At 34.5% G+C, this 21,901-nt stretch overlaps 6 protein-coding genes across 9 annotated transcripts; 4 read left to right on the top strand and 2 right to left on the bottom strand.

Annotated features, from left to right (window-relative positions):
• Positions 1–160: 160 nt before the first annotated feature.
• Positions 161–2,740, top strand: LOC135791542 (nonsense-mediated mRNA decay factor SMG9). Of its 2 annotated transcripts, none has more exons than XM_065301970.1 (6): positions 161–320; positions 373–795; positions 857–991; positions 1,337–1,539; positions 1,612–1,904; positions 1,966–2,740. In XM_065301970.1, the coding sequence occupies exons 1-6, from the start codon at positions 258–260 to the stop codon at positions 2,157–2,159; spliced, it is 1,311 nt and encodes a 436-aa protein (XP_065158042.1). In that variant the 5' UTR covers positions 161–257; the 3' UTR covers positions 2,160–2,740. The 2 variants fall into 2 exon arrangements, with proteins under 2 accessions (XP_065158042.1, XP_065158043.1); XM_065301971.1 differs by having other exon boundaries at positions 186–320; positions 364–795.
• LOC135791543 (heme A synthase COX15) lies at positions 1,562–4,058 on the bottom strand. The gene is made up of 5 exons (XM_065301972.1): positions 3,699–4,058; positions 3,512–3,641; positions 3,257–3,389; positions 2,745–3,199; positions 1,562–2,603 (listed from the first exon to the last, which is right to left on the bottom strand). Exons 1-5 carry the CDS (start codon positions 3,834–3,836, stop codon positions 2,203–2,205), a joined length of 1,257 nt encoding a protein of 418 aa, XP_065158044.1. The 5' UTR covers positions 3,837–4,058; the 3' UTR covers positions 1,562–2,202.
• A 403-nt stretch (positions 4,059–4,461) lies between these two features.
• LOC135791547 (chymotrypsin-1-like) lies at positions 4,462–6,165 on the top strand. Its single transcript, XM_065301977.1, has 3 exons — positions 4,462–4,833; positions 4,884–5,049; positions 5,111–6,165. The coding sequence occupies exons 1-3, from the start codon at positions 4,779–4,781 to the stop codon at positions 5,658–5,660; spliced, it is 771 nt and encodes a 256-aa protein (XP_065158049.1). The 5' UTR covers positions 4,462–4,778; the 3' UTR covers positions 5,661–6,165.
• Sf3a2 (splicing factor 3a subunit 2) lies at positions 5,667–6,660 on the bottom strand. The gene is made up of 2 exons (XM_065301976.1): positions 6,140–6,660; positions 5,667–6,076 (listed from the first exon to the last, which is right to left on the bottom strand). Exons 1-2 carry the CDS (start codon positions 6,555–6,557, stop codon positions 5,688–5,690), a joined length of 807 nt encoding a protein of 268 aa, XP_065158048.1. The 5' UTR covers positions 6,558–6,660; the 3' UTR covers positions 5,667–5,687.
• Positions 6,661–6,676: 16 nt separating this feature from the next.
• Positions 6,677–8,602, top strand: LOC135791549 (uncharacterized). Of its 3 annotated transcripts, none has more exons than XM_065301982.1 (3): positions 6,677–6,901; positions 7,265–7,580; positions 8,249–8,602. In XM_065301982.1, exons 2-3 carry the CDS (start codon positions 7,271–7,273, stop codon positions 8,395–8,397), a joined length of 459 nt encoding a protein of 152 aa, XP_065158054.1. In that variant the 5' UTR covers positions 6,677–6,901; positions 7,265–7,270; the 3' UTR covers positions 8,398–8,602. The 3 variants fall into 3 exon arrangements, with proteins under 3 accessions (XP_065158054.1, XP_065158052.1, XP_065158053.1); XM_065301980.1 differs by having other exon boundaries at positions 6,720–6,901; positions 7,048–7,580; XM_065301981.1 differs by lacking the exon at positions 8,249–8,602 and adding an exon at positions 7,958–8,234 and having other exon boundaries at positions 6,744–6,901; positions 7,048–7,580.
• A 12,197-nt stretch (positions 8,603–20,799) lies between these two features.
• On the top strand, positions 20,800–21,735 carry mRpL22 (mitochondrial ribosomal protein L22). The gene is given in 4 exon segments (XM_065301979.1): positions 20,800–21,110; positions 21,202–21,316; positions 21,319–21,414; positions 21,478–21,735. Coding segments are annotated over 4 exon segments (642 nt in total). The 5' UTR covers positions 20,800–20,903; the 3' UTR covers positions 21,702–21,735.
• The last annotated feature ends 166 nt before the right edge of the window (positions 21,736–21,901 follow it).

Here is a 21,901-nt window from a genome sequence, read left to right on the forward strand (position 1 = left end):
ATTTTGCACAACGTTAATGAATAAATATTTCACTCATTCGAGCTTCGAAATGTACTGAACTTTTATATCCATTGCGAAAACCTGAAAAATTGAATCCATTTTTAAATTTAGCTTTCAACGTAGGCAACTTATATTACACCAAACGAGCGACTCAAGAAAAGCGTTTCTAACCAAGAAACATTAAGCGGTCTGTTTGTGTCACGGTTTGTGTCGCCGTGCGTTTTCAAAGTTTATTCTCCGAAATACTAACAGAAAACATGTCTGATCGTGATGTGGAACGTGGAAAATTTTACGGCAAGAAAAAGTTTAATGCCCACCGAGTAAGTTTATTCTTTAAGCCTTTAAAATTCAATTAACCTGAAGTCATTGTAGAGTGACCGCGATCAAAAACAGTTTGGTCGCAATCGCACCTTATTCAAAACTGATAAAGAACCCAAACCTGACGATGCAGATGCAAAAAATAAAATGAAGCATCCACAAATTTTAATTAAAGCCAGAGAGAAAATTGAAGATCATTCCTTATCACCTAAACATGTTAAAGAAAAAGAAGAAGCAACAAGCTCAAAAGAAGTGTTAGCAACAACTGAATCCAATGTGCAACTGTTTCACACTGCCAAACAAATGCACAAAGCAATAAAACTTTTAGATGATGGTATTTTATACTATGACAGCCTGCAGGATTACACCAATGACACATCTGACTTTCTGGTGATTGGTGTTATTGGAACTCAAGGTGTAGGCAAGTCAACAGTTATGAATATGCTGGCCACAGAAAAATTTCACACTGTAAACAAGGTAATCTTATTAATGATTTAATTATTACAGCCACAAGAAGTGACACATTTTTATGTTTCAGAGTCAGAATGGGTGCAGTGAAGCAAAAGCTAGTGAAAAGGGTCAGCATTGTATTTTCAAGTTGGAAACTGCAGATGATTATGAGAATTGTTCTCATACCACAAATGGGATTGACATGTACATCACTGAAAATAGGGTAAGCAAAGCATACAAATAATAATACATTGTTAAGGTTACTTGGAAACTTGCAACTATTGAGTAATTTGCAAATATACTTTTTTATGTTTTGATTGCCATTATCTCTGAAACTAAAAATAAACGGATTGAAGATCTTAATCTAAGGAATATTCTATATGAGATTAAATAATAAAATCGGGAAAATAAGAGAGGTCGAAAATAATTCAATAAAAAATAGGCAAATATAAATTCAATAAGAATAATAGGCTCTATCTTGAAATCTCGAAAACTAAAAGCGATAGAAAGGAACGTATTGAAAGTTTTGAATTTTTCTGAATATGTCCAATTGTATTGGAATTTACAGACGATTTTACTGGACTGTCAACCATTTCTTTCATCATCAGTAATGGATGAACTCGCTCACAATGATCTCAAGCGATCAAATCTCCTTTCCACCGCAGAACATTTCGGCGAATTGCAAGGCCTTCAACATATTGCGTTCCTTATGTCTGTATGTCACATCATAATCTTCACGCAGGACTTCTTTATTGATCCCAACAGTGTGAGGTAATTAAATTAAAATCACAGATTCTTACATAAAATATATTCTTCATTATAATTTAATATTTTACATAACAGGTTTTTATTAACTGCTGAAATGTTAAAACCAACTATGACTAACAATGAAGAAGAATTTCTGGAGCAGTGTCCACATCTGCTAATTCTACATACAAAAGCACCTTTAGAAGACTTCACCCAGGCAAGATTCAAACAAATTCAACACACATATCGCAACATATTCAAAAGTAGTAAGTTTCTGCTAGAGTCCAGTTTGGGATTGGGTACGGGGAAAATTATTCCAACACTTAATGAAGAAAAGTGTGGAGCGGCAATAAATTTGTTTTTATTGCCCGACTTTGATTCTTATGAAGGTAATGAAATTTTAATTTGATTGATTGTGGTATTTTAAACGGTTGATTTTTTTATGTGTAGAAAGTATATGCCATGGTTATCCACCCCTTGAGCAACTCGTAAAAACACTCCGTAGAAACTTAAGTTGTGTAACTAAGTTTCCTCTTTCTCACGTTCCGCTCACCGAGAAAACATGGCTCTCCTACTGCACCAAGGTGTGGGACCACGTTAAGAAATCATCGTTTTATGTCGAATACGCTAAAGTCTTGCCGTGAGCGCAAATAAACAATGCAAACAAATGGTAAGCTAGCTTAAGAGTTATTTCGGTAAACGTTTCATTTCGTGCGTCAACCACAATGCTTTGGTGAACAAAATCAACGATCCACTCTGGTGTAAAGATGCAATGGAAACTGGCACGTATGTGAGCAGAGTGGTAATGCCAAGCGCGACTTGTAACCACGCCATTGCAACGTACGCGTTTACTGCTTTCCTGGCGCGCGGGGGTAACATACGTTTACGGGAAACAAGCCAGAGTGCAGAGATAAGCGTCAAGGACGTGATTCCCAATATCCTGTGGTCCAACTGAACAGTAGTCGGATTTTCGGTGAAGTTTGAAATTCTCGGTGACATTGCGAACGCGTCTTCGGGCACCCACTTGTCGCCCATTTTCGGGAATGAGTTGTAGACCAAACCAGCATCGAGCCCAGCAACAAATGCGCCTGTAATTATTAAAATATGCATTAGATTCGGTCTAAACGCGTTTGAAGTATGAAAAATAAAAACAACTGTTGTGTGCACTGATAAAAGCTATGATAAAAATGTGACCATATGTTATTATACATTTATGATTTGATAATTACCTGATACAGCTGTGAAAAATACCAATCCTTTGGTTGAATGCGCAAACATCCGGAATTTCTTGAATGCATTGATGATTGCTTTATCCTTTGTCGGGATGGCTTCTGCTGGCCAGAGGATATGCAAAGCTGATCGGAATAATCCGGCGTACAATGCTAATGCTAGAGCCAAATGCGCTGCCAGGCGATATTGTGATACTCTGGGGACGTCTGACGCCCCTTGGAATCTATCCTCCAGTCCTGATTTCACCATATACCATCCCATCAATCCTTGTGCGGCCAGTAAACCACCGAAAACCATAATTCTGTTTTTAAGTGCAGGCTTAAAATGGCCGCGCATCCAGAAATAAGTGGCTGGTAGGAAGAAAGCCGCGCCAATTAATCGTCCCCACATTCTGTGGCCATATTCCATGTGCCAAATGTGTTTGAATTCACTTAAAGTGATGTCGTGGTTTTTTCTACACATTTAAAAATTATAAGAAGGAAAAAAATTAAATTTATAATAATAAGCTTACATTTTATACTCGGGAAATTGTTTGTACTTTTCAAACTCAGCCACCCACTGCTCTTCAGTCCTTGGCATTTTCTCCCCAAGCAATTTCCATGTGACCATGGATAAACCAGACTCTGTCAATCTTGTGACTCCACCTGAAATCAATTTTTAGGGGTCAAATTCTAAGGGTGTAAAGGATGAATACTTTATTTCCCCTTGGTAATATCAGTAACTTTCTCAACAACAGCTTTAGCAGAGTATAAAGTAAAATAATAACCTAGTACAACAGCAACAAAAACCATTCCACTGCATCCCAGCAGCCAGTATCCAACTTTTTTATCTGTTGGTTTGGATGAGGCTTTAGCAACTGTTTTAGCCGTTGTTTTGGCATTTTGAAGAAGCGTACTCTATTGACAATAAAAATAATCAGAAAATTGCTTTTTATTTGATTGTGCAAATGATACCTGCTCTTGTTCAACGAACTTTTGCCATAGTGAACTGAAGGGTTTGCGTTGTTGGGTGGCGATTTGCTTGTGCAAGCAAGTCGAGTTTTTAACGAGAGTATAGGCTCGCACGCCGCAAAGACGGGATAAATGCAACATTGCTAATGCGACACGCACTAATTTACTGACAATCAAATGGGTACTGATGAGCTTTAGGTATTTTTTACGTGCGCTTGCTCTGCACTTGAGAAATGTTAGAGGTTAGGGAATTTTATCAACAGAGAGCCGACCGACCGGTAACAAACATGCGCAAATATGATTTTAATGCGCATGTTATGCACAAAAAAACGAAAATACAACATTCGCCGTAATCTAGTTTAGGAGTGTCCGTATTTCTACCGTAGCAGGTAGAAGAAGATAACAATGGAATACAAGTATATGCTTTTATTACTTTTATAACACTTTACACAATTTCGCGTGTTGAAAATTAGAATTTCTCGCCGAATCTATTTTTGCATTTTGCGTTGTTAAAGAATTTATAAATATTTTTCACAGAAAACGGTTACAATAGTTGTTACTCGCGCATGCAACATATTCCAGAAACAAGTCTTGTGTACTTTAGCATAATAAAAACTGCATATTTGCCGATAGATTAACAACAAAAGCTTAAGCAGAACTGTGAGTAATCAGTAATGCGTAAGAGAAACATTCTCATCAAATAAATCCATGTATACACGAATTAATTTTACTTTAATGCATTTATTTGTAAAATAACACAACAACCTTGCTGCATTAAAACACACATATACAATATTGATAAGATAAACAATACCTCAAAAATTTCAACGTTTCTTGAGTTGGGCAATGCAATTAGATGTTCAATTTAACTTAAATTTAAAATTTTAATATAAAAATGTTGTTTTCTCACTTAAAATTTCGGTGCCATAAATAAACAATAGAATTAAAATACGATCTAAAAGGACACAGCTATTAATCGGTATTTATGAACATGAACAAAAGGGGAAAAAAATCATTGTTTGCACTAGTTTATACATAAATACTTGCAGCGACCGCTTTTATATCACACTTTATTCAGTGAAAATGCTCGGTACACTCATATATCTCGTACTTTTCGCTTTATCAACAACTTATTCATGTAATTTTAAGTAATCATCTTATATTCGTCGAATTAATTTCTATTTTCAGCGGACACCCAGTCAAATCAGCTAGAGTTTCGAATTGTTGGCGGCACCCCAGTCATTTATCGCCATGAGTTCCCCTATCAAGCATCAATCCATAGAAGTAAGCAACATTCCTGTGGCGGAACAATCATTTCATCAAAAAACATACTGACGGCAGCGCATTGTGTAAGGTAGGTACATTAAAGTAATCCAAAGCATGTAAATCTAACGTTTTGATTATAAATACTTTAGTGGTCGTGATAAAAATAGCTTCACTATATTTGTTGGCTTAAAATATCTGAATGAATCAAAAAAAATGACAGGTTTTAAAGTTGTTGATTATATGGTTCATCCTCGTTTTGAGAAAAAAACGTTAAGATATGACATCGCCCTAATTACGTTGGACAAAGCATTAGTTTTTAATAAAACTGTAAGATATATCGGTCTACGATCAAAACCCATTGTTCCCGGCGAGAAGTTAATCGCCAGTGGTTGGGGACGCACGTCCCGAGACAGTAAAACGTCTAATATTCTGCGATGGGTTGAAGTAACTGCGATGAATAGTAGCGATTGTAAACATAAAATGCGAAGAAGTAGCTTTTACGTGAGTCGTCATAAAAATATCTGTACCACACCGATGATTGGTGCCGGCACTTGTAATGGGGACTCTGGTGGACCATTAATTGATGCAAATGATGAATTAGTTGGGGTCGTGTCATGGGGTAAGCCGTGTGCGGTTGGATGGCCTGATATTTATACATCAGTGCCATATCATTACAATTGGATAATGGAGCAATTATAAAAGAGATTTAATTATTATTGTAATGATTTATTGTGGAGGTGGTGGTACAGGCATGACTCCCATTAAAGGTGGTGGTGGCGGCATCGGATTAAACATCGGTGGGCGCGGTGGCGGTGGAACTGGTAACATTGGTGGGCCCGGAATACCGATCATGTTTGGTCTGGCCATAATTGGTCCTGGCTTCCGGGATTCGTTTTTGAATGCGAATTGTAGAAAGAATTGTTTGGTGTCCTTGTTCCAATGAGTCCAGAATTTGGTGTCGGTTTTTTCGACTTCGCGACTTGGCACTTTGAACGCGATGGTTTCGTACGGTTCAGCGGCGAAGAGAAGGTACTGCCATTTTCTGTCTGGTGGTTCTTGCTTCTGTTCATAAGCGGACATGAATCGATGTCGCGGGTATACATTGTCTTGAATTTCTGTCAAAAAAAATGAATGTAATAAGTTAATGTTTTTTATTGATAAAAATTAATTTTTAATACCTGGATAATCGATCTGGAAGAGTAAACTTTGTTGTCCGTTCTCTGGATCACGTTGTTTTGTCACCCTGTAGCCGGGTCTACCAATTTTGATGAACTTTTTGGGTTCAACTCTTGGTTTCTCAGGTGCAAGCAGTGTTGGTGCATCTTTTGCTTCCTTCGCTGCGCGTCGTGCTAAATTAGCTTGATGTTTCTTGCCTTGGGTGTGGGCTAAGTAACTTCCTTCGTTATTATGTAGAGTTAGACACAGTTTGCATTCGTAAGATCCCAAATGATTTTTCATAAAATATGGATCCTTTTGTAAGTCGATTGTTTCCAACGCCAATTGGCGGAGGCGCTCGCGGCGGTCTCGGTTGCTTTCCGACCATGAGGCTACGCCGCCTCCGCCGGTTTTACCACCGGCGCGGTTTTGGAAATCCATTTTGCAGATTTATCAGACAAAAATTAGATGTTTTCGACAATTGTACCAGCCGATATCAGGTACACTACAAAACACAGTTTAACCTAACTTTCAACGTCTATAAACGCCGTTTTGCTGCGCAATTTTACTGCGCATAAAGCGAATTTCACACTTGATTCATTTATTTCTATTTTATTGCACGCGGTGATTACACGTTAGAAACAAGTCAATTATGTTTTCTATCCTCTCAAAGTAAAATTAACGAATGCATCAAATCTATTTTTAACTCGAATATAACGGTGTTTTACGAGTGGAAATTTACTAACGCGGTGTGGAAGGATTAGGAAAGTTACTCATTGCGAAAGGTTAGTAGTCAATATTTAAATTATATATAGAATGGAAAATTTTCAATATAATTCATCGGTGTATGTTTGAATTGCGTCGATTAAGTAAGAATCAAACAAAATTTATTTATGCCGACCGATAATTCGAATGCGCCTTGTTCAAACAGGATGCCGGTAAAACGCAAGCGTTTGCGCGCCTTGTAACCGACCCAAACCAAACACAAACACTTCAGTAGCGGTCCGCGCGGCGTGCGTTTGGCACGTTGTATTTTCCATCAATAAACATAAAGTGAGAAGTGTTTGCAATCGCCACTCAAGCAAACTGCGCAATCAGGCCAAGTAGCAATGAAAGATGCAATCAATTATTTCATCCCTATTCTAAAGGACCCAATGAACGACATCACCGGTAGATGCATGACGAACAACGCTTTAGAGAGCGCATACTGCGGCAGTTATCACCCGATGCCGGCGGCAAAGGTGATTAATCAGCCCGACATGCCAATGGAGACGAACAACATGGGCATGGAGATTCAGTACAACAATCTTATCGAAATCGACGATTGTCAGGAGTCGCAGGCTACGCCGTTTGCATACCAGTCTTCTCAGCCGCAACGGTTACAGCAGAATAGAAAGCGGAACAATTATGATTGCGACATCGATAGCATTGCAAATGTCAAGCGATGCCGACGAGAAGACGCAGGTAATTCCAGTTCGAGGTTTACTTGTCTTGTGCGAATTTCGCTGAGAAAACGTGCAACATCTCATCAAGAATCAATTAGCATTACTCCGTTAGATCAGCCCGTTATAGATAGCATGCCACACTCATTTCTGGAACTGCACGTTCGTTGGTTATTTTTTTATTTGCATTAGCACGTTGTTCGTGCTTAGAGTGGGAGAGATATAGGTTAATAAGGCAGAGTGAGATAGAAATACCCGGGTTCGTTTTATTTTATTTCAACGCGTTTTTATAGTTTTTAACTTTTGTTTTTATCCATTTTGCACCCATCTCAATCACACAATTGAGCTTTCATTTTACTAACTCTTCAAAGGTAAAGTACTTAGGAAATATTCTTTCAGATCCATCATTTTTCCTCACTCCCGAACAGTCTGTCCAGACGGCACCGGCTCTTGCAAAAATTCAAACGCATCAGCGACGACCGACTCACAATATGCCCGACATGCCTCGCTGCATGATGGGGCATTACGTTTAAAATTTCAATCAGTTTTCTGTATTTAAATATTAGCGAGGACGAGTTTTTTTCTTTGTGTGTTAAATGTCAAGAGTGACACGTAATTAATATCCATGACTAAACTGTGCATAGTTTAAAATTCAACAATACAACTTTTACTTTCATCTAGTGATTTTAGTTGCTAAGAGAACATCGAGTAGCAAGTTACCAAAGCCGTCGGAGTGCGGTGACAAGCCAAAGTACCGAGATGATGTGACACATGAAGAGATGTTGTTGATGTGTACGCATGGTAGTTCTGCATATCATTGGCAAGGGCATGAATTGTAAAGTATGAAACGTTTACAAAGTTTAAAGAGTTTAATGTCATTGTTAGAGATAGATATAAGTAAATAGTAATTATTTATTTGTATAATTATTAACTTTGTGAAGTTTATAATTGCGGATTGCTTAGTTTATAATATAAGATTTAAGTTTTGTTACCATTATATAAATATAAATAAATATATTGATGAGGAACAGAATTATAAAGAAACGATTTTTGTATTTTATCCAATTATAATCTCGGTTTTAACTTTTGTGAATATACAAATATTTCACCAGACACCGCGAATGTGAATGTTTGGTTGCCTATGGTCAATTATTGTGCATGGGCGCGCACTCTAAATGTTGGCGCGAATATCCGTCCAAGGTCGATTGTGTCGCTGAAGTGCATTCTATATTTTCTTAAATAATTCCAGTAAAAATACTATCATAGAAACGCATATTCCACAAAACCCCATAATAAAAACACCTCTAAGTTCTTGTAGATCTAATTGTGCAAAACGTCCCACATCTTCAAACTGTTTTAACACGTACAATTGTCTTTTCGAGTCGTTTGCACTGTAAATTGCCTATAAATCAATACAATAATTAATTGATTGCATTTTATTTTCAATTCTAAAGTTCATACTTCAAATTCCCAGAATTTAATCAGACCGTAAGACATTACATTTCCCAATAATTTATTAAACGATGGTATAAGCACGGAGTTTCTTCGAAATAGTATTGACGTGTAGATGAACATTAAGTTCTCACGCATTAATTTAAAATTTTCCAGGCGTTCAAGCGTGAAATACGGTTCAATTGAGTAAAATCCTGTAAAAAATTAAATGTTTTACTTTTACGACTATTACTAGAAATAAATATAATTTACGGTGTCTTGAAACATCCACAACATAAGCAAATTGTTCGTCTTCAATTGTATCAATTTGATCAGCTAAAATTATTCGAAAGTTTTGATAGAGTGTTGCATATGGTTCCTAAAAAACCTAGGAGTTGTAAAGTACTCAATAACGTAAAACCTTTATATTTTCTTACATTTTTTTCATGCTCGTAATATTCAGCTACTCCGTCATATTCTGAGTACCACTTCAGCTCACTTTTTGCTAGTTGTTTTAATGTTTCGATGTTATTTTCATAACTATATAAAAACAAAAAACTAATATTTTATTGAATCATTACTGATGGTTTTGTCACTCACGTTGGTTTTATTAATTTTACCGCAAGTTTAGAAGTAAAAAAGTTGTGAATTAGAAATACTCCAATTAATATTGGCGACATGATTGCTTTGGAATGATTTTTTCTGGTGAATTTATTTGGTTGAGCAAATGCCGTACGCAGTATTGTTAGATAATTCATATGTTTCTTGGTTTTCTTTGGTTTTTCTACAAAACTAAAATGTACTTAGAATTGTTTTTACTAATCTAATAATAAAAGCCATACTTATTAAATAAATAATTCACGGAAAATAGCACCACATAAACTGTTAATGTTATTAACCATGTTGTTATGTGAAACAAATGGATAATCATCCATCTATCTCGTTTCCTGCAAATCATATTAATTATTATTATTAATCATCTTTAAAAACCTCCTCTTTAAAGTATTTATGTTTACGTTGGTTTTGGTACTAAACATGTGGGTTGTGAACTTGATATCGAATCCGCGAGATCACCAAACATCCATCTTCTATGCGTATATAAACCAACTAAAAATTAATTTTTTAAATATATAAGCCAAGAATTGGTTTATATTCAATTTACAAGATACTAAATCAGCCCGATCTTCAATAAATGCTTGTAAAATTCCGCCACCAGTCCAATTCGGATATATTTCTCCTAAATGCTGCTTGGATCTATCGAATGATAAAGTTGCGTTGTGTGTGTTTGCATATTCGATCAAAATTTGATTTTCTGCAGAGAATTAACAATGATATTGTGTGTTCTTAAATTTATATTATACTTTACCTATATATGAATGTGGAATAAAAGATCCAGCGGTAACACTAATCACGCGTCCATGTTGATTGTCAATTTTATCAGGAAACAAATTATTTCCGTTTGTAAAGCTATTATTATTAATATTCCATGTGTCTAACAACATTACCTCATTATTATTTGTCTTTCCAATGTATTTATGCGTAAAGAGACTAAATTGTTTGCTTTTATTAGTTTCTTTGGTAATAACTAATAAGTTTGTGATAAATTTCAATGCAGAACTTTCAAATAACTCATTAAACTCGATACTATCTTTTTTATTTATAAAAATTATATATTTTCTATACGAATACAATTTGTTTGTGTCCATACGAATAAATCTTTCAATATTTTCCAAGCTTTGCCTTGGATTGTGGCTTTTATATATAAAAAAATCTTTGCATTGGTCATAATGATTACGACCTGATTTATTAAATATCTTATCACTTGATACCAACATATTCATGGTGGAATTCAAGTAAAGAAAATCTTTATTAGATAATTGCAGTACACATTCTGAGTTAAAATATTGATTAATTATTAAATTTACTAACAATACTAAATTTTCCTTGGTTGACATTGCACTTGAACGTTATAAACACCGCTTCTACTTGTAGGGATTCAATATTAGACTAATCTAGAGAAATATTGTCATGTGTTAATCGATTGACAAATATTTGACGAAAAATATTAATGTACTTGTGGTCTATCTTTAGTTGGCTTTATGTTGACGAAATTAGTTTTGAAGTTATTTTAGTAGTGTCAATAATATTAGTAAAATGAGCTGTTATTTTGGAATTTATATTGCACCTCGCCCACATTTGTCACTAATCGTTTAATCCACTTTTTAACTAACTCGTATAAAAAACACGATAGACGCTAGACATAATTCCCAAAATCATATCACTAATATGCCTGCTATATGTGCAACGTTTAATAGTCTAAATCGTCCAGTGTCATCGTTTTGTTTTAAGTAATGCTGTCGTAAGGTATCATTAGCGATGCAGACTACCTAAAATCAATTTGAAATACCTGAAAACCCCCAATATTTTATAAGTCCAGTATTGAGACATTTACCAATCAATTTATTAAATGATGGTAAAAGTACAGAGTTTCGGCGAAAATACGGAGCAATATATTGTATTGGCATTGATTTGGTCATCAGTTGATAGTTTTGTTGACGTTCAAGAGTAAAGTAGGCGTTATTCGTATAAAATTCCTAAAATATTTAATTAAACTCAATTTATATGCAATATTATATTTATATGCAATGTCTTGAAACTTCGACGAAGTCGCTGGATCGCTATGGATTTGGCGAAAACTTATTTTATTGTTTTAAAACATGGCTGGCCAATCCAGGCCCGCGGGCCACGATGTGGCCCGCCAGGACATTTGAATTTGCCTGCCGCAAAACCAAAGTTGGAACTTTTGTATGTGTATAATATTTTATGTATGAATGGCCATAGTCCCCGGTGCCGCTCTATCTAAAAGATTTTGCCCTCCAGGAAAATCCATTGGCAGCCTTGTTTTAAAAGGTTCCTATAAAACAAAAGAAATGCAATCATTCAAGAATAAGTGATGATAAAGATATTAAACGTACTATTTTCAATTACTATTCGCCAGTTCAAATATTACGTTGTCATTTAGAAACTTAAGAATGTATATCAAAATAAACATGTTACTGCAAGTTTTGAAGAGAAAAACATGGATTATAATCTGACACATTAAATCGCAGATAATATTGTTTTAAAATGATTCAGTCCTGTAAAATTATTTCCTAGTTCTAGTAAAGTCAAATTAAATTCTCCATGGGGTTGTATTAGTTTGTTGCAGAAGTTGTGTCTGCAACATAGGTAAATTCGAAAATTTGGTGGTGCAGTTTTTTACTTGAAGGGTGAAATTGTTGGAATTTTTTTGGTACAGATCTTCCTCATTTTCTTTTTCTTTGAGTCCTTTATGTTATCTAAGTAAAATTACTATTTATAACTGTTAACGCTCTCGAAGGCGTCTTAAGGAACGCAATTCTAATTGCAACGCATTTGAAGTCTGTCGATAAATTTTTATAATATAATTTCATAATTTTTGATATGATTATAATTTGTATGATTAGCACACTTGAAACCTGCAAAAAGATAAATTATCTTTGCTGTGCTGCGACGTACTGATTATTGGTAGTTTTAGGTGTCTAACGGGCGAACGAAATGTCCTAGGACAACGATTCTGTTATCAGATTGTAAGTACTGAATTTGTATATCATATATTTTTATAATTTGTGTGATTAGCTTACGGGAAACCTGCAAAAAGATAATTTTTGTGCTTTGATGTACTGATTTTTGGCAGTTTTAGGTGTTTAGCGGGCGAACGAAATGTCCTAGGACGATTCTTTTATCAGATTGTAATTATTGAATTTGTATATCATATACATTTATAATTTGTCTGATTAGCATACGGGAAACCTGCAAAAAGATAATTTTTGTGCCTCGATGTAATGATTTTTGGTAGTTTTAGGTGTATAGTGGGCTAACGAAATGTCCTAGGACAACCATTTTTTCATCTGATTGTAAGTATTGAATTTGTATATCATTTACATTTATAATTTGTATGATTAGCACACTTGAAACCTGCAAAAAGATAATTTTTGTGCTGCGACGTACTGATTTTTGGTAGTTTTAGGTGTCTAACGTGCGAACGAAATGTCCTAGGACAACGATTCTTTTATCAGATTGTAAGTATTGAATTTGTATATCATATACATTTATAATTTGTGTGATTAGCATAAGGGAAACCTGCAAAAAGATCATTTTTGTGCTTTGATGTACTGATTTTTGGTAGTTTTAGGTGTCTAGTGGACTAACGAAATGTCCTAGGACAACGATTCTTTTATCTGATTGTAAGTATTGAATTTGTATATCATTTACATTTATAATTTGTGTGATTAGCACACGAGAAACCTGCAAAAAGATAGTTTTTGTGCTTCGATATACAGCTTGTTGGTGTTTTTAGGTGTCTAACGTGCGAACGAAATGTCCTAGGACAACGATTTTTTCATCAGATTGTAAGTATTGAATTTGTTTATAATTTTCGTAAATAATTTTCGTTAATGGAAAGTGAATTATTTGTTAAATAGTAGCAGACGTAATGCAGATTTCTAGGTAATTTCAAAGTTTCAAAACTTGATGCGCTGAGTTTTGGTGCGTACGTTACTTTTATACACAACTTTTATGTTTAAACCATAACTTGCAACATGATTGTAATTGCATTTCTGCCGCATGCATATAGAAAAATGCCCCTCGAACTACGGGTCGGTTATCAATCTGTTTTGCTTAGTTCGGCTTAGTCGGTTGAGTGCTGTTGCGAGTGCGCACGTGTTTTGTTCATTAATCATACGTGGTGACACTTTCTCGTGATTTTTGATATTTTGTAGCATTACTTAAATCGATTGACGATCAGGGGCATTTAGTACTAACAGCCCACTGCAGCGGACAACGAATGATTTGAGTGATTCTATGCGGAACGCGCGTGGTGCCCGTCGAATATGTGCCGGTGACTATTGATACTTACTGGAGTTAAATGAAGTTAAATTTATGTGTTTGACGTGAATACATTTAGAATATCTGCATGGAATAGTAAAGAAGTGTGTATCATCAATTCTACATACAATTTGCGGAAACGTGTTTGTGCGCCTTAGTCCTTTATTGATATAAGGACAAAGGAACTTTTTAAATCTTACACCATGTTATTGCTTTATAATAATTGAAAAAGATTCAGCCAATAAAGGCTCCTTTAATTTTACATTCATGTTTACCTGTATCCCTAGTGTTCAGTTGGTCGTTTTCAGGATTAGTATAAAGTAGAGACCGACCGAAAGTTCGGTTTCGGTTTCGGCCAGTTTCGGCCAAGAATTCTAATTTCGGGTTCAGTTTCGGTTTCGGCCGCACCGAAACTCACTAACGTCGCTCGGCTAACTTCGCGGCTAATGGCGGTCGTTACTTGCCATTTCAGTTCGCACGAAGACTCTTAAATTAATATTATATTAAGTATCGAGTGACTAAACGGGGACTTTACTCACGAGATGAATTTTGTATCTAAAAAACGTGGAAAAACTGGCGCTTTGTAAGTAGAAGTAGAAAAATATGTTTATATAAATTAGTTTCGGTTTCGGTCGAAACTGATTGCAGGGCCGAAATTTCGGTTTCGGCTAAAATCCAGTTTCGGTCAGACTCTAGTATTAAGTCAAGTCGAACTCTAAGAATACACCATAGTATAACATAGTATAGTACAGTGCGTGGAGCGTGTGCAACATAGCTAAGGCTTATGTTATTGTTTTTAAAAAGTTGATTAAAGTAGAAACATAAATAAAAGAATCAAATATTATTGATAAAAACACTCGGTGGTCGAGTGGGTACGTGCACCTGCTAGCATGCACGGATCGAATCTCAGGTATAGAAGGCATTTTTCTCAAATATAAAAATAACAGGTGTAATTTGGGTTGCATATGTAAACTCAAATGAAATATAAGAAAGTGGTTAGTAAGTGTAGAAAACTGAGAACAGAGAAATAGGAGAAATAGAAGAAGTAGAAGAAGGAAGAGAACAGAGTAGAGAAGAGGAGGAGATAGAAGGAAAGAGAACAGGAGTGAATTAGATTTTTAAATTTTTTGGCGGCGTGTCGTTATAAGACAGTCTATAGTCTACGCCAACTGCGTTGATGAGTCCAATGCTCCCGGCCCATCCTACAGCTACGATCTGTCTACGCTTCATCCCCAGGATTTTCAGGCATATCAACAATTTTTATGGTGGGGGATCATCCCCCGAGTGGGAGAACTCCTTATAAGGACATTCCTTATGAGGACTTGTAAAAATATTTCTAAGTTTTAAGTCGTCTCAAGACAGGCGACCCTTAAAAATATTTTTCAAGTTCTTACCTGTATCTGAAATGATAGAAGGGGTACACACAAATCATAGGAGGCACAGTCACTTTTAACATTTCTTTATTGAAACATGTATACAATGAAAACTTGTAAAATATAATACTAAACAATATATGCGCCGCCATTTTGAATCTAGTTATAAGAGCAGTATAGCCCCGTACATGCAGACAAGTACGAAGGGGAAAAAATAACAAAGAAAAACATATAATACTAACAAAATTTAAATAATTTTCGCGGCAATTACGGAAAACTATTATACAGGGTTTTCCAAAAACATTATAATAACACTTAAAGAGAAAATGCAAAATTCAAGTACGGAAATATATATTTAAAATCGCAGTCAAAGTAAAATCAAAGAAAAATAATATACAGGGTGATGTAAAGAGAGAACGACAAAATTTTAATGAAAAATCCTAAGTTTAAGTGGGATGACATATATCTTTCCCCATTTGACAAATTCAACACAGGAAATTAGTATACAGGGTGATACAAAAGGAAAACTACAATATTTTAAAGGAAAATCCTAAGTTTAAATGGGATAACATACATCTTTCCCATTTTGGCACCACGGGAAATTAATATACAGGGTGTTACAAAAAGAATATTCTAAGTTTTAAAAGTAAAACGAATAATAACCCCTATTATTAAATGATAAGGAAAATATATCACCTGGGTGATACACAAAGAAAAATTAAGATTTAAGTAGGAAAACGCATGGAAACAATTAACAAGGCGACAATAACAAGATAATATATGAAGAAAGCCATCAGGAATTTAAAAAAATTAAAATGTTAAGACCGGAAATCAAAGAAAGACCGGAAGTAAGAAAACATAAAAATAGAACATTTCAAAAATTGTATTTTCATTTTCTTTGGATATGAAGGAAAAGTGATGGGTTGGATATTACAAAAATAAAGTACAAAGCAAAATTTTATTTTAAATCATGTAAAACAACCAGCGACCAGCCCGGAAAGCCGCCAGAGGATCAAGAACGCAGCTGACGGCATGTTACTGTCTTAATCTTTTTAATTTGTACATTACACAAAAACAAAACAAGGTATCAAATACGTAATGCAAATCAACGGTATTGAAACAGAGACAAAAATTATTTGCAGATTTAAAGACCACGCAGTTAAGGTAAAAACAAGTAAAGGCAATAATGGATTTGATTTCCAAATGGCTTAAGAAATGCGAGAACATACCTTGATGCAAAATTAATTTTTGAGGTTTTGGCCTATCCAATAAATTGTAAGGACTTAAGGACCATAATTATGCACATTGTAGAAATGATGAACGACGGCCGAAGGAACATCACTCACGATATACCTCAGCGTAAAAACAATTCGCTTTTAACGAACGCCGCATATCACTCGCGCACAATGGAAGGAGCATTTAGAAATATTACGTAATGATGTGAAGAAATTAAGGAACTCAAATTATTGTGAAGAAAATGTGCGTGCACCCGGCGACAAATATCAGATTGACGCGGTAGGCAAGCCACCCGCGAGGCGAACCGCGTGGCGACCGCACAAAAATTGCACGAGATAAGAAAACTTGTTTGTTTGTAAACACTGATACATTCCGTGTGGTAATGCAGAACATGAAAAGAATTGTACTCGTACAATGTATGGAACTTTTAATTTCGATTAAATTATGAATCGGACACCTGTACCTAACAAAATTATAGATTAAAGGCGTGTAAACACCTATTTTTTTAAATTAAAATTGAAAATAGGTCCTAAATGTTCAATGTTACGATAATAAATACTTAAACAGTTCTTTTAATTCTACATCGATTATTTTGGAAACTTTTTTTCCTAAGATTAACCGTTTAGGCCCTATTTGCAAATTTTAGTGAAAACTGCAATCGACATAAAAAAGAGAAATCTTTTGCCTTTTTTATGACAAAATATTTTATTTCAACAAATACGGATTCTGTAATAATTAGAATTTTTGAATTCTGTTTTTGATTTTTGAAAGAATATTAAATTCTAAATCGGAAACATGTAACATAATTGTAGATTAAAGTCATTTTGGTATGTAAAAATCAATTTTTTTTATTAAAATTGCAAATATGGCCCTAACATTCAATGATAAAAAAATAAGTACTTAAAGAATCAATTAAGAAAAGTTATCTTTCAAAATCCAAAAACAGAATTTAAAAACTCCAATTATTTCAAAAGCTGCACTTGCTGAAAAGAAGATTTCATCATAAAAAAGGCAAAAGATTTCTCTTTCTTATTTTCGGAATTAAAAATTGAATCTAATAGTGGTGGGTAGTGGGTTTTGCAGGAAAAAGCCGCCAAAGAATTGAAGGCAACCGACGGCACACGACAATCTTAATCTTTTAATTTGTACCTACATTAAACTAAAACGAAACAATGTATCGTATTGCATATCAACGGTTGGTATTGAAACAGAGACAAAAATTATTTGTGTGGTTAAAGACCACGCGGTTGAAATAATCACAAGTTAAGTAAATAATGGATTTGATTTTCATATGGCTGACATACCTTGAAGCAAAATTAATTTTTGCGCGTTTGGCATATCCAAAGATAATACGAAATAAATATCAAAGACGCGTATGATACCTACAAAAAGAGTATCCGACGGCCGACGGAATATCACTCACGCTTTACCTCTGCGTGTGTATAATCCGCGCTTAACGAACGCCGCACATCACTCGCGCACAATCAAAGAAGCATTTAGAAACAGTACGTAATAACGCGACAAAAAAATTAAGGAACTCAAAATAAAGAAAATGTGCGTCCAGATCACCTGACGACAAAAGTGAGACTAACGTGGTACGCACGCAAATCGCGTGGCGACCGCACAAAACAGCAGAAGATAAAGAAACTTGTTTGCTTGTAAACACTGACACTTTCAGTGTGGTAGTGCAGAACATGAGAAGAATTGTACTCGTACTATGCATGGAACTATTAATTTTTATTAAATTCTTAATCGTATTCTGATAGATAATTTAATTCTACATCGTTTATTTTAGTAACTAATATTAACCGTTTAGACCCTATTTACAATTTTAGAGAAAAATGCATTCGTTTTACGTAGACCTTTTTGTTCTTCACATAATCGCCAAAATATTCGACCCTGTTCTTCGACCGAAAAATATTTTGACACAATAGTTCGATCCTATTAAAAAATTTAAGTAAAAAGTTCGATCCTGTTTTTTGACCCATAAAATTGTAACAAAAAAATTCGATCGAAAATATTTTAGGTAAAAAAGTTCGACCCTGGTTTTTCGACCAAAAAAATTCGACTGAAAAAATTTTAAGTAAAAAAGTTCGACCCTGGTTTTTCGACCAAAATATTTTTACAAAAAAATTCGAACGAAAAATTTTAAGTAAAAAAGTTCGACCCTATTTTTTGACCGAAAAAATTTTAACAAAAAAATTCGACCGAAAAAATTTTAACAAAAAAAATCGACCGAATAAATTTTACCAAAAAAAGTCGACCGATTAATTTTTTACAAAATTATTCGACCGAAAAAAATTTAACAAAAAAATTCGACCGGAAAATTTTTTTAAAATTTTTTTAAAAAAGTTCGACCCTGATCTTCGGCCGAAAAATATTTATTAAAAAAAGTTTGACCCTGTTATTCGACCAATAACTGAAATTTATTAGACAAAATAGCGATATTCGAATGGGATTTTAAGACACTTCCAAAGGGTTTATAGGGTTAAAAAGATATGCATAGTGTAAAGTGTAAAGGGTCTCTCGAACTTTAACAGGACGTTAAGAAACTTCAAGAAAATCAATTAGTTCACGTGATACAAGGTGTTTTCCACACCATGTTTTCAAATTTTCCTAAAATTGCTCATTTATGAAGAGCATTTTAGGGCACTTCCGAAGAAGCTGGAAGGTTGAAATGGTATGCATCGTGTAGACAAACTTCCTTGCTCTAATCTAGCGTGAAGAAACTCTATGAAAGTCAATTAGTTTCGGAAATACAGGGTGTTTTCCACCTCATCTTTTTTTGAAGGGCATTTTAAGGCACTTCCGGAAGGTTTGAAAAGTTGAAAGGATATTCATCGTGTAAAGGAATTCTCTAGCTCTATTCTGGCGTGGAGAAACTCTAAGAAAGTCAATTAGTTCACTAGATACAGGGTGTTTTTTACACCATGTTTTCAAAATTTTCTAAAATTGCTCATTTTTGAAGAGCATTTTTAGGGCACTTCCGGAAGAGTTGGAAGGTTGGAGGGAATACGTCGTGAAGAGGAACTCTCTAGCTCTATTCTGGCGTGGAGAAACTCTAAGCAAGTCAATAAGTTCACTAGATACAGAGAGTTTCCCACACCATGTTTCCAAATGCTCCCAAAATTGTTCATTTTTGATATTTATTTATTACAAGATAATTTAAAAATAAGTACGCAAGAAATTAAAGACAATGAGTTTTAGTAGTGCTTAATTGCTTGAAAACGCACGTTTGAGCATAAAAATTGCTGTTTTTGTTCACAAGTTAATTCCTAAAAATCTGCTTGCTTTAATGCAATTTACGCAATATATTCAAATACGAAGTGATCAAGAATTAAATTTCGCATTTTGAAAAATTATTCCGAAGCCATTGAAACACCGGGTTTACCTACCTGTTTTATTTACAAAACTGCAATTTCTAGCGCAACGAGTACCTACTATTATTCGCACACAAGATTACAATATAACTCACGTTATGAAACTATTTTGGAATATATTTTAATACAGAGTAACAAAAAACTTAATTCTGCATCTAGGCAAATTATTCCAAAGTTTCTGTGACACAATTTCTAACACACAAATTTTAATATAACTCACGATATAAAACTATAACTAAGCGATTATTACTTGAAAAAGTTATTTAAGAAAATTTCAATTTACCGGTACCTACAAGCTTTCCAGATGTATCTCCTACGATAGTAGAATACAACGCGGCGAAACGTAAAATTGTATGCCTTTAGCTTTTACGCTGATTTTACAGGGACGTCGCGTTTAGCTAAAGAAGCAAAAAAAACAGCCTTTCAAAACACAAAAATACAATTTTGTCGCTCTACCGTGAGCTAATCACAAAAGTTATTTGTAAAAATGATAAAAAAATTAAATTCTTACAATTTCTTGCAGAATTGGTTCTTCAACAATGTCGGACTCAGGTACAAAACCCTTAAAACAAGCAAAAATGAATCCTTCGAAACACGAAAATGTAAGTTGCGTCACTCTTTCATGCGTTAATCACAAAAGTTATTTATGAAAATGATACAGAAATTATATATTTACAATCTGATACAAGAATGGCTCTTCTACTATGTCAGTTTCAGGTGCAATATCTCTAAAACAATGTGATATATAAATATATAACTTAAAAATCCTTAAAGCACACTTTATTCTTTTTAATTTGTTTAAAACTATCGTTTATAACTGAATTTAAGCAAAAAATATATTCTGAACGTTTTCACTCATAATTTAGTTTTTAAGTCCCTTTTTCGTTACAGATACAATTTAACGCTGTGCTGCTTGCGATTCTTCAAATGCGATTGTCAAACTAACGTCGTGCCTGCATTTAACCTTAAAATTTTGTTGGTTCTGTAGGTGATTGCATTATTTGTTTAAAAACAAGAAATATGGCTCTAACAAGGTTGAGAAGTTTAACTCAATTATTGAAGAAGCCACAAATCCTAGCATTAGTTCAAACCGACAATACTATTCATACAACTTCAGTCAACAACGCAAAAGGAAAGAGGCAGGACGACATGGCCCCAAAACATTGGCTAACATACAATGATGTAATTTATCCACCACAAAAACCTGGAGAAGCTCCACGGCCAGCAGTAAGTAATATAATGTACCTAAACATGAGTTTCTACACATTAATCAACTGTTAATATGAAGCTGATAACTTATATTGTGCTGTATTTTTAGTTTGTTTGTCATCAGAAGCCAAATATCAAATATAGTCCTTTTAAAATGTGGTATATTGCATGTCTGATCAGAGGTATGACTGTTGATGAAGCAATCAAACAACTCAAATTTGTGCCTAAAAAGGAGCAAAATACGTTAGGGAAGCTCTTGAGGAGGCTAAGGAAATTGCTGTAAAAGAGCACAATGTTGAATTTGGAAGTAATTTATGGGTTGGTGAGTACACAAATTTAAATAAACGTTTTTTCAGTTTAATATATTATTAATGTTCATTTTCAGCTGAATCTTTTACTACTAAAGGTCAAGTTATTAAGGGAATAAGAAGACATGCTAGAATGAGGGGAGGACTTGTACATTATGTTCATTGTCATTATTTTGTTAGATTGGAGGAAGGTAAACCACCAAAGGATTATTATATTCGCCCTAGTAGCACAGAGCCAAGCCAACAGTTACAGGACTGGCTAGACAATATTCGAAAACGTAAAATTACCAGTTCTTTGTAAAATATAAATAAGAAATAAATGTATTGGGTCATTATATCTGACTTGAAAACAATTTTACAATGCCCCTAAGATGTTTTCCATGTGAAAGAGATTTTATGCTTTCAAAATAAAAGCTAAAAACTGCTGACTCATGGATATAAAACAGACCTGGTTCTGGTAAAGCTAAACAGAATTGCAACATCACAGTTCTTTTAAAAATA

Source organism: Atheta coriaria, unplaced genomic scaffold (genome assembly GCF_025399875.1).
Source record: "Atheta coriaria isolate IRGN ID8LTWV9N9 unplaced genomic scaffold, Caltech_Dcor_3.1 hic_scaffold_5_pilon, whole genome shotgun sequence".
Lineage (NCBI taxonomy): Eukaryota > Metazoa > Arthropoda > Insecta > Coleoptera > Staphylinidae > Dalotia > Dalotia coriaria.